The sequence below is a fragment of the Cebus imitator genome, unplaced genomic scaffold (assembly GCF_001604975.1).
Source record: "Cebus imitator isolate Cc_AM_T3 unplaced genomic scaffold, Cebus_imitator-1.0 Scaffold773, whole genome shotgun sequence".
Taxonomy (NCBI): Eukaryota; Metazoa; Chordata; class Mammalia; order Primates; family Cebidae; genus Cebus; species Cebus imitator.
This window is the reverse complement of record NW_016108088.1, coordinates 109068-120314: the sequence shown is the minus strand read 5'-3', so window position 1 is coordinate 120314 and position 11247 is coordinate 109068. Positions and strand designations below refer to the sequence as shown.

The 11247-nt window shown below is 54.4% G+C and overlaps 1 protein-coding gene across 1 annotated transcript in view; it reads left to right on the top strand.

The window, feature by feature from the left end:
* The window catches only part of ADPRHL1 (ADP-ribosylhydrolase like 1), a 26618-nt gene extending 19969 nt beyond the window's left edge, over positions 1-6649 (top strand). The window contains exons 4-7 of the mRNA XM_017519767.2: positions 469-609; positions 3608-3735; positions 4319-4451; positions 5616-6649. Coding sequence (XP_017375256.1) covers positions 469-609; positions 3608-3735; positions 4319-4451; positions 5616-5773 — 560 coding nt within the window. The 3' untranslated portion in view covers positions 5774-6649. The remainder of the gene's footprint in view (positions 1-468; positions 610-3607; positions 3736-4318; positions 4452-5615) is intronic.
* Positions 6650-11247: the final 4598 nt, after the last annotated feature.

Genomic DNA, 11247 nt, shown 5'->3' with positions numbered 1-11247 from the left:
TGGCAGGGCCACACAGGCGAACCTGAGGATGCGTGCTGAGTGGAATATGCCTGCCACAAAGGGACAGATCATGTGGCAGGGCCACACAGGTGAACCTGAGGATGCATGCTGAGTGGAATCACCCACCACAAAGGGACAAATCTCTTGTGGTTCCATAAGGAGCAGGAGCCCAGAGCGGTCACATCCAGAGACAGAAAAGTCAACAGGGCGGCCCAGGGCTGGGGAGGGCCATGGGGTGAATGGAGTGGGGACAGAGCTTTGGTCTGGGAAGATGGGGAGGTCTAGAGAGGATGGAGAATGTCCACGGTGTAAACGTGGTTATTACAGCTGAACTGTGCACCCAAACATGAATAAGACAGAAAAGGAGCAAACCCTTCCCCGGGGGTCCCACATGACATGTCCAGTGGCCCCAGGACCTTCCCAGGTGGCCCAGGTGATGGTGCCTCTCTCTCTTCCCTGCCACTCCAGGCTTCCTGGGCTCCCTGTGCACGGCCCTGTTTGTGTCGTTCGCCGCACAAGGAAAGCCGCTGGTCCAGTGGGGGAGGGACATGCTGAGGGCAGTGCCCCTGGCGGAAGAGTACTGCAGGAAGACCATTCGGCACACGGCAGGTGAGCAGCTCCCCGGCCCTGGCCAGGGCCTGGCCAGTCCACACGCAGAGCAGATCTGGACAGACTCAGCCCGTCCATTGGCCCCCAATACTTCAAGGCACGTTCGCTCTTAGATGGAACTGGGAGGACCGTCCGGGCTGTGTGAGCAGAGCTGGCCTCACAAGGCAAGCCCCATGCTGCTCCTGAGCAGTCTGCCTCTGTCCTCACCTGGGAGGGCTTTGCCTCCCCGCATGGAGCCTCAGAGAGACTTGTGCCCCTGAGGATGTTTGCTTCCAGCGGGTCCACCTGTCCCATCCACCCCAGCCTGAGGCACCAAGCTACCGGCAGCCTTTGGGCTGTGAGTGAGACCCATGGTGCGCCCTGGTAGAGCTCTGCTTCTGCCACTTTGGGCAAGCTCAGGGCTGGGTGGTCTCCCCAGGAGCCCCATGAGGCTGGGACTAGGAAATCTGTGGCCGTTCCAGAAGATGCTTCCACCCCACGGAAGGTGCCCTCTAAGAGGGGAGCGGGCGGCAGGAGGGGCACGGGCAGCTTCATGCAGCCTTTGGGATCTTTCATTGTTGAGGAAATCAGAAATAAGGTATCCAGGTTGTCCTGGAGAAAGAGGGAGGATTTGAATATAGGATCAAGTTTGCTGATTTTTCAAAGATTGAGGCTGAAGTGTTCCTGATTTTTTTTTTTTTTTTTTTTTTTTTGAGATGGAGTCTGGCTCTGTCGCCAGGCTGGAGTGCAATGATGTGATCTCAGCTCACTGCAACCTCTGCCTCCCAGGTTCAGGCGATTATCCTGCCTCAGCCTCCCACGTAGCTGGGATTACAGGTGTGCACCACCATGCTTGGCTAATTTTTTGTATTTTTAGTAGAGACGGTTTCACCATGTTGCCCAGGCTGCTGTCGAATTTCTGAGTTCAAGTGATCCACCCACCTTGGCCTCCCAAAGTGCTGGGATTACTGGCATGAGCCACCACACTGGGTCTGATGTCTTCTTGAAACAGAAAAACCAGTAACTCCCTTTATTTCCCCTGCAATGTGCAGGGGCATGTTCTGAAATGCCTTGTGGGTGCTGGTGCCCAGCTTTCCACGGGGGGTGCAGCCATGGATATCTGCCTGGACATGGCTCAGGGGCCGCTCCACCAGCAGGCCAGTGTGATGGCAGCAAGAAAGTCAGTGTCCACACGAAGTCGGCACCTGCCTCCATGGCTGCTCTGTGTCCCCCCAGCGTGGCTGTCCTCAGAAAGCGTGACTGCCGAGCACGCCTGGTGGCCACGACACATTTTATTTCTGGTGGTTTCATCCTCGTTACTGAGGGTGTGGGAGTGGTGGGGGACGGCTAAGCTGTGGCACCTGGGTTTCTTCTGAGGTTGTTGTCTGCAGTCATGGGCTGTCATCTCCCCCAGGAGATGACATCGACCCCAGGAGAGTCGCCCTAACCCATCTTTGAAACAGGTGAGCTGTAGGGCATGGGGCCACACCATTACCGAATTCACAGTATATTAACAAATGCTCTCCCTGAACTCTGGTATTCAAAATGGTTTCCTCAAACCGTTTTCTGAAGAACAGTCGGAATCATCTGACCAGCGAAACCTCCTCCGCTTCTTGTCATGGAATGTTTCCGACTATTCTTCAAAAAACTTTATTCTTTCTTTTAGGGATTTGAAGTGCACAGACACCAGTTTAAAGCTCTGAGAAACAGTCCTCCAAATAAATCATTTAATCTCAAATTTGTTTAACCCAGAGTTTTATTAATTCCCTACACAGAGCCCTTTTTAACAGAACACCTAAAATCATCCAGAGGACAGAAGTCCTGGGAGACACCCTCGGGAGACGCTGCTCTGGGCTTCCGACCGGTCCCCCGACACGGCCCATCTGCAGTGAGGCAGTGAGGACAGTTCACAGATTCGCTGTCTGCTTTTCTGTTCGGACGTCTATTTCCAAACTGGCCAAACCCCACTGACTCGGGTGAGAGGCAGTGCTTTGAGTTTGCGCCCAGGTCCACGTTGACGCCCCACCAGGAGTTTCAGGCCCTGCAGGTTAATGGGATGTGCCTGTGGCCGCTGCCCTCTTACTTCTGCATCTTTCACTTCCAATTTCATTTCATTGAACAAGACCCTGAAGGGCCTGCACTTTTACTTGTATGTAACGAAGTCGGCCCCAAGTTTCGGAGGGCCTGCGAGTCCTGGGTGCCCACAAGGCTTGTCCAGGTCCTTGCCTAGGGCCTTCCTGGCCTCCCTATGGCCTGGAGCTCTGTGGCAAGAGCGTGGCCTCCTTACTGCAGCCCTCCAGCTCCCTGCACTCTCCACCACCGCCGGGCAGACAGGTCTGTGCTTCATCATCGCGTGCAATCCATACGTGTCCCTCGGGCCCGACAGCCACCCAGCAGCCTGCACGGCTCCCACCCTCTGTGGCTCCCACGGTGCCTAGGAACAGGAGGTGGGGTGTGGCAAGCAGTGGTGCTTGCGTCAGTGCAGGCAGGAGGGCTGCGGGCCTGGGTCTGGGCAGCCTGCATGCCTACTGGCTCCACAGCAGAGTGGATCACTTGAGGTCAGGAGTTCGAGACCAGATTGGCCAATATGGTGGAACCCCATCTCTACTAAAAATACAAAAATTGGCTGGGCGTGGTGGCATGAGCCTGTAGTCCCAGCTATTTGGGAGGCTGAGGCAGGAGAATTGCTTGAACATGGGAAGCGGAGGTTAGGGTGAGCTGAGATTGCACCATTGTACTCCAGCCTGGGCAACAGAGTGAGACTCCATCTCAAAAAAAAAAAAAAAAAAAAATAGAGAAAGAAAAAGGCAGCTACAAATGTCATCATGTTCCTAATTCTGGACAGTCGCTCAGTTGTTTACTCCAGGACAGGTGCTCGGCTTCTCCACATGCTCCACGTGCCTGAAGCTGGGTGGAGGGGCATCATTGCTTCTCCTCCCTCCCTACACCTGCCCCAGTGCCCTCCACCTCCTTCCCATGGATGCCATTGTGTTCAGCTCATCCCGTTCTTTACATTTAGAATACCAGGAGCATTGGTTTTACTTTGAAGCTAAATGGCAGTTTTATTTGGAGGAGAGGAAGATCAGTAAGGACTCAGAAAACAAAGCCATCTTCCCCGACAATTATGACGCAGAAGAGAGGGAAAAGGTAAGCCTTGTACTGGAACTGGGCAATGTCTGGCACACCAGTGGTGCTCAATAAGTGCATAGCAAGTGGGTAGATGGGTGGGTGGGTGAGTGGATGGGTGAATGGATGGGTGGGTGTATGGATGAATGGATGGGTGGGTGGGTGGATGGGCGGCTGGATGAGTGAATGGATGGGTGGGTAGATGTGTGGATGGGTGAGTGGATGAGTGAATGGATGGGTGGGTAGATGTGTGGATGGGTGAGTGGATAAGTGGATGGGTGGGTAGGTGGGTGGATGGATGAATGGATGGGTGGATGGATGGGTGGACAAGTGAATGGATGGGTATGTGTGTGGTTAGGTGGGTATATGGATGGGTAGCTGGGTAGGTGATGGAAGGGCAGGTAGGTAGAAGGGTGGGTGAATGGATGGGTAGGTAAATGGGTGATGGGTGGATGGATGAGTGGTTGGGTGTATGGATGGGTGGGTGGATGGGCGGATAGATGGAATGGCAGTTCACTAGGATGGGCCCAGAAAGCTTGTGCTGTAATGTACCCAGATGCGGCTCCACTTGGGCACATCTGCTGACCCACGGCTCTCTTGTCAGACCTACAGGAAGTGGAGCTCGGAAGGCCGAGGGGGCAGACGAGGCCATGATGCCCCCATGATAGCCTATGACGCCCTCCTGGCAGCAGGCAACAGCTGGACTGAGCTGTGTCACCGGGCCATGTTTCATGGAGGTGAGATGTTCCCTCCTTAATGGCTGTGGCTTCCAGGAGGGTAGCAGCCTTCTCCTGAAGCATCCCCTCGGGGTGTCCTAGGGCCACAGGTGTTCAGGGGCCACCTGCTGACCGCCAGGATATGCATTCTTCTCTTCCTTTCTGGAACCCACTTTGGGATGGCACTGGCTTCAGGTACACCCGCTGACCTAAGGGTGCTCACGGGTGGACGTCACAGGATACAGGTGCGGCTGCAGGTTCCTGCCCGGAGCGCCACACACCCAGAGTCTCTTGCCTGGTCCACGAGCCTGGAGGGCAGTGCGGCCTTGGAGGAGGTGGAGTGGAGGTGTGGAGACTCCTGCCCTTGCTGCCGCTGCCTCAGGCTGGCCACCTTCACGGGGTTCTCTGCCCAGGTCACCGTGATCTTTGCTCTGCAGCCTCTGTGCAAAGTCACAGACTGCAGACTGGAGTTGGGTCCTGGGCTCACATCCTACTCCATCCATGCTAGCTCTGTGGTGCCCTGGCTGTCTCTGGCCGTGGAGGCAGAGGAAGAAGCCCATCAGAGTGGCTGCGGCAGCTCCAGACAGCTCCTACCCGTGAGGTCAGCCCCTGCCTTGTGGTTCTGTGAGACTGGCTGAAATTGCCTCACTCAGTGAGGCTTGGAGCTGAGCTTGACCACAGACCTGAGCTGGGAAAACACAAATGTGGCCCTTTTGGTGAGGAAGGCTCTGCACAGAGCCTGCTCAGCCCCTGGAGGGGTTTCCTCCATGACCTTGGGTCCACGGTGGGGCCGTGTGGCCTTGGGCTCCCCTCCCTCCACCTCCCTCTGCATAGTCCTGGCACCTCAGTGCTGAGACACCTCTTCACACAGGTGCCTACCCCAGGGAGGGAGAAGGGGAGCGCCTGTCCCCTCCCGCTTGGTTTTCATTTTGTTTTTGAGGCTGGAGTGCAGAGAGGCCACCTTGGCTCACTGCCACCTCCACCTCCCAGGTTCAAGAGATTCTCCCGCCTCAGACTCCTGTGTAGCTGGGATGTCAGGGGTGAGCCACCACATCAGCCGCCCCCAGCAGAATGGGGGCTTGGCAGGAGGAAGTGTTGCCCACCTCAGGAGCAACCAGCCCCAGGGGTCTCGAGGAGGCCCTGGCCAGGTGGAGCCCACTGCGACTGCCTGCGTTTGCGTTTCAGGGGAGAGCGCGGCCACCGGCACCATTGCAGGCTGCCTGTTCGGGCTGCTGTACGGCCTGGACCTGGTTCCCAAAGGCTTGTACCAGGACCTGGAGGACAAGCAGAAGCTGCAGGACCTGGGCGCGGCTCTCTACCGCCTGTCCACAGAGGAGAAGTAAAACCATTTCTGCCACTTTCCCCCTAGAGATCCGATTCCACCCCCAGGGCCCCTAGTGTCCACTCACAGCCCCTGGCTGAAGCGACCCTGTGCGGCTCCACTGCAGAGTCTGTGCCTGACTGGCCACATTTAACTCTTGATTGCCAATTTCAGAATCCTAACTGCTGCGTAAAATACACTGCGTGTCCGTGGGGAATATGTTCCCTCCTCCGTCGTCAACGCCGCGTGGGTCTGCTGCACTTGCTCACCCGCAGTCCTGGGACAGGCGGTGCATTTTACTCTCGCAGAGCTAATGCTATTTGCTCACTCACTTCAACAGCACTAACTGCGGGGGTCCGCAGGCCTCCCCACCAACACCCCCTGCAGACCCTCTGTCCGGCCTCTGCCACCAGGTGTGCGTTCCTCCTGAGGGCCAACGGGCCGCCCCCTGCCACCGCCACCCTCCCCGTACCGTGTCTGCAGTGGGTCGTGTGTGGGCCTGGACAGAGAAACAGTCCACACTGGGGCCTGCAGGACACGTACGGAAGCATTGCTCTTAACCCCACACAACTTTTTAATCACACTAGATTTTAAGAGCAACCTCTTTTGAAACAGCTCATAGAGAAAACCGGACATAAGGCCTCCTGCTGGCTCCGGCATCTCTCTCTGTTCTGCCTCAGTGGGCCGGGCCCAAAGGCACAGAAGGCCTTTCCCCTCCGTGCCTGCCCTGCCAGGCTCACTGACCGAGAAGCGCTGTTCCTGGTATGAGGTTGTCTCTCAGATTCTTGGAAAAGAGATCACTTGCTCTTGTTTAAAATAAATTGGACATCATTTTTCCACACAGCATCTGGTGTGAATAAAATAGCAGTTGACCGATGTTTACCACTGTGCTTGGGCAGCTTGGCTGGAGCCTCTCTTTTTGTTGTGATTTCATTAAAGGGCTCGCCTCTGGGCAGAGTTGGGGTCCCAGGGGAAGGCCCGGCCTCAGGGAGAGGAGGGGGCTGGGGCAGAAAGCCGGGTTGGAATCTGTGCCGGCAACGGAAATGCAAACCCCTACCCTTAAGGGCTCCATCTTCTTTGAATGGATGATTTGAAAGGGGAAAATGGTGGCGTCTTTATACTCCCACTTGAGATTCCTGTGTGAGTGGACCGGCGAGAGAGGCTGCTGGACCTCGCAGGTGGGGCCGTGGACCCCAAGCCCAGGTACACTGGCTCGAGGCTTCCCGGACAGGCCCTGCTGCAGCTCCCAGGGGCCTCACTCCCCGCCCACCTCCCTTGGGTGGAAACCACCCCTGCATTCATTCAGTAGGGGGCGCAGGCGTGTCTGGAGGAGGCTTTGTTTTTTCCCTAGAGATGCCCGTTCACTGTGTGGGCGTGTCCACGCTGACTGAGGAATCTGTGACCTGTGCTGCACAGACTGCGGCAAAGTGGCTCTGTGCTGTGCTTCCCAGTAACTGGACTAACTGCGCTGCTTCTGGTGCTTTAAGTCAGGAGAGGCAGAGAGACAGGCACATGCGGGTGAAGGGCCTCACGTCATACATGTCCACGCGACGTGGTCCCAGGACCCGTGGGTGTGGGGAAATTAACTGAGAATTACCTTTCAGGAAAAGAAACCCAATTCAGGTAAGTCGGGACTTTTGCTAGCATAAGTAACACAGTAGCACCCGTGTCGCCAGCTCACCTGAAACTGGCCTTCCCTCTCGGCCCCTGCTGTGCGGAAGAGAAGGCCAGCTTGCAGGAGCACGGCGCCGCTGGATCCAAATGACGGTGGACCCGGTCTCCACCCGCAAATCAAACTCCTCGTGAGAATCAGAAAGTGAGTCTATTTACAAACTGATTATAGATTGAAACCCAGGAACACAAAATCCACAAGCATCGTAAACAAAAGCCGGCACCGCCTTGCTCCACGTTCGTGTGACAGAGAGGCCCAAAAGTCCAAAAGAAAAACAAAACCGTAGAAAGCACTGAGGGAACACTGGGCCCACTCTGCCGCTTAGAACGGCACTGACGGGGTTCCTTTTGTTATAAAAGTGACATGTGCACAGCTTCGGCAATCCAAATGCTGTTAACAGTGGTGTGCGGCGAAAGCTGCTTCCAACCACCCACAGATAACAAGGCCACGGTCACCTGAGCCTCCCTCTGGGAGTTCCCTGCACGCACACACCTGGGCTGTGCATCTGTGCGTAAGACACACCTGCATGTGCGATTTCTTTGCCCAAAGGAAGTTAGTATGTGTCATAGTTTGCTTTTGGCTGTTTTCATTAAACTAAGTTTTAAAATATTTTTCTGTATCACCATACATAGACCGATTCCCACCTTTTTAACTGCTGCCTAGTATTCCACTGTACTCCTGCGCCATAATTCAAATACCCCGTGGATGTGGCTCTCAGTGGTTTCCATTGTGTGAGTGGTGTTTCTAAACACCTGCTCTTTATGGCAACTTCCAGTGTTGCTTCTCATGTCTTCTGAAAAGGAGTTGATCTCTCCCTACAGCACAGTGATGCCGTAGTTTATTCTAGGATGCATTTTTGTATTCAATCTTTCTAAAACTGTGGTGCATCTTATAATGTACAGTGTCCCTAGTTTAAATGATGGAATTTTTATTTTTCTTTCTCCAAGACATTCTTATGAAATAAGGTGTGGCCAGGTGCAGCGGCTCATGCCTGTCATCCCAGTACTTTGGGAGGCCGAGGCAGGAGGATTGCTTGAGCTCAGGAGTTTGAGACCAGCCTGGGCAACATGGCAAAACCCTGTCTCTACAAAAACAAAAGTTAGCTGGGTGGTGTTGGCACCTGTAGTTCCAGCTCTTTGGGAGGCTGAGGTAGGAGGATTGTCAGAGCCTGAGAGGTTGAGGTTGCAGCGAGCTGAGATCACATCACTGTGCTCCAGACTGGGTGACACAGTGAGACCCTGAAAAAAAAAAGAAAGTATAAAGAAAGGGAGGGAGGGAGAGAGGGAGTGGGGAGAAGGAAGGAAGGAGAGAAGGAAGCAGGGAAGGAAGGAAGGGAAGGAAGGAAGGAAGCAGGGAGGGAGGGAGGGAGATACCCAAACTGATGTTCAGTCCAAACATCTGGGCTTTAAAAGCTCCATCATTAAAATTCATTCCAAGGGTTGCGTTAGGCTGGAAATGACTTTCCAGTCTGAGTGCAGGCACTGCAGCTCCCCTGGTTAAAATCCTGGGGTGTAGACGCATTTCCAGTTAACGCGCAGAAATAAGTTATCAGTTCACTCAGTCTGTTGCGGGAAAAGTATTAACACAGGGTCTTAAAGAACAGTCTGAGTCTTCTCATGATTCGTGTGCCGCGCCCTGAGCCGTGGTCAGCAAACAAGGGCTTAGACAAAGGCAGGGACGGCGTGTGATCTGGGCGCTCTGTGTCCAGCACCACACAGATGGTGGACATTCTGTCTGATGGCCACATTGGCAGCCCCCAGGGTCTGAACCAGCCTGTGGTCCCATGGGCAGCATCTCTCTGCCTTCTCCACCCTCCCTGCCCAAGGAGGGCGATTGTCCAGGATTCCCTACTCTGTCTCTGCCTCGGGCAGGACAGGCTGGACGACCTGGGGCCCTGGTGGTGCCGGTGGGGACCATTACCAGCCGGGACATCCGGGGGCAGCCCTGTCTTGTCCATACACCAGGAAACTGGGGAGCACGGAGTCCCAGGGGCCCTGACAGCGGGCACTGGTGCATCCCCGGGTTCCGCAAAGCATCGCCTCGCCCAGGACACGTCTGCGCTGTCAGAGTCCTTGAATGCCGCCTGTCACGTCGCGGCTTTGCTTTCTCCCTCTCCTATGTTAACGATTCATTTTTAAGTTTGTTTCAAAAAAAACTAGGTCCAGCAACGCGCATGCCCCTTCGCCCGGAGCCAGCAGCTGTTAATATTGGTCCCACGGCCTGATTATACTCTCTTCCCACGGCACACATGCGTGCATGCACACACGCACACTCACACATATGCACACACACGCACACACAACCGTTTCTGAACCATTTGAGAATAACTTGCCAACCCTATATCCCTTCACCGTAAATATTTCAGGTGAATTTCCTCAGAAAACAGCAAGCTCTTCTGTAACCACTGTTTGATTATTCAGAATCAGAATTTAGCCTTCAATAATGCTATTATCCTACATAACAGCATTCTGTTGCAGCATAATATGCTATAGTGAATTTTATATTGTGTTAGAACTTTTGCCCATTGCTTCATCAGTGTGCTTTATAATCTATTTATTTGTAGCACAAATTTGTGACAGCAGCTCATGAACCTGATACCCTGCGTGCCCCACAGGTACTGAGAGGCACGAGGCAGTTGCTGTAATCAGGCAGTGGAGAACATCCCCAGAACCCTCTGCTGACTTACTCACGTCTCAGGCCTGGAGGAGTGTCCGGTACTCATGGCCTCAGTCAGCCCGGGATGGACAGCAGCCCCTTCGTCAGTCACAGCCGGCAGTCTAGACACCCCTTCGTTGGTCACGGCCAGTTGACCAGACGCCCCTTTGTGGGTCCAGCTAAGTCAGTCACAGATAAGATCTTGTGTAGGTCACACAAGGATGTTCAGGCCAAGGCTGTGGGGTATCCTGGCCCAAAAGGCTGCATCCATCACTAGCCAGATTTATTTCCAGGAAACACAGATACTCAGGTTCTCTGGCTGATTCATTAGTTCAGTCTGAACGATTTGCCACCTTGTTACAAAAAATCAACAGGGAACAGACACTTGTTCTCACCTTACAGGGTGGGCAGTGACCGTGGCAACGATCCTCAGAAGTTGCTGGGGAGGGACTGGCCAGATGGGGTCTGCTGCGGTCCAGGGCCGCTCCAGCCACCCTGCAGGACCCCGACCGGGCCCCTGGCCTTCCGGGATTTTTAGAAAGTAAAATCCCTTGGCGTTAGATTTTCTTCTTCATAAATCTAATACCAGATTCTTTCATAGTCACTTCTCAGCCTTTGGGCTAAGATCAAATACAGATTTATTTGTAAAATGATGAGCCTCAGCTTAAAGGGACTTGTGTTATTTAAAACCAANGCCCGCCTCAGCCTCCCAAACTGCTGGGATTACAGGCGTGAGCCACCACACCTGGCTAGCCTGCTTTTCTTTTCTCTTTTTGAGACAGAGTCTTGCTCTGTCACCCAGGCTGGAGTGCAGTGGTGCAATCTTGGCTCACTGCAACCTCCGCCTCGTGGGCTCAAGCAATTCTCCTGCCTCAGCTTCCTGAGTAGCTGGGACTACAGGCGCCCGCCACCACACCCAGCTAACTTTTTTTGTATTTTTAGTAGAGATGGGGTTGGACCATGTTGTCCAGGCTGGTCTTGAACTCCTGACCTCAAGTGATCTGCCCGAGATGGCCTCCCAAAGTGCTGGGATTACAGGCATGAGCCACTGCGCCTGGCCCCAGCCTGCTTTTCTTTTTTTTTTTTTTTTTTTGAGGAGTCTCCCTCTGTCACCCAGGCTGAAGCGCAGTGGTGGGACCTCGGCTCACTGCAACCTCCACTTCCTGGGT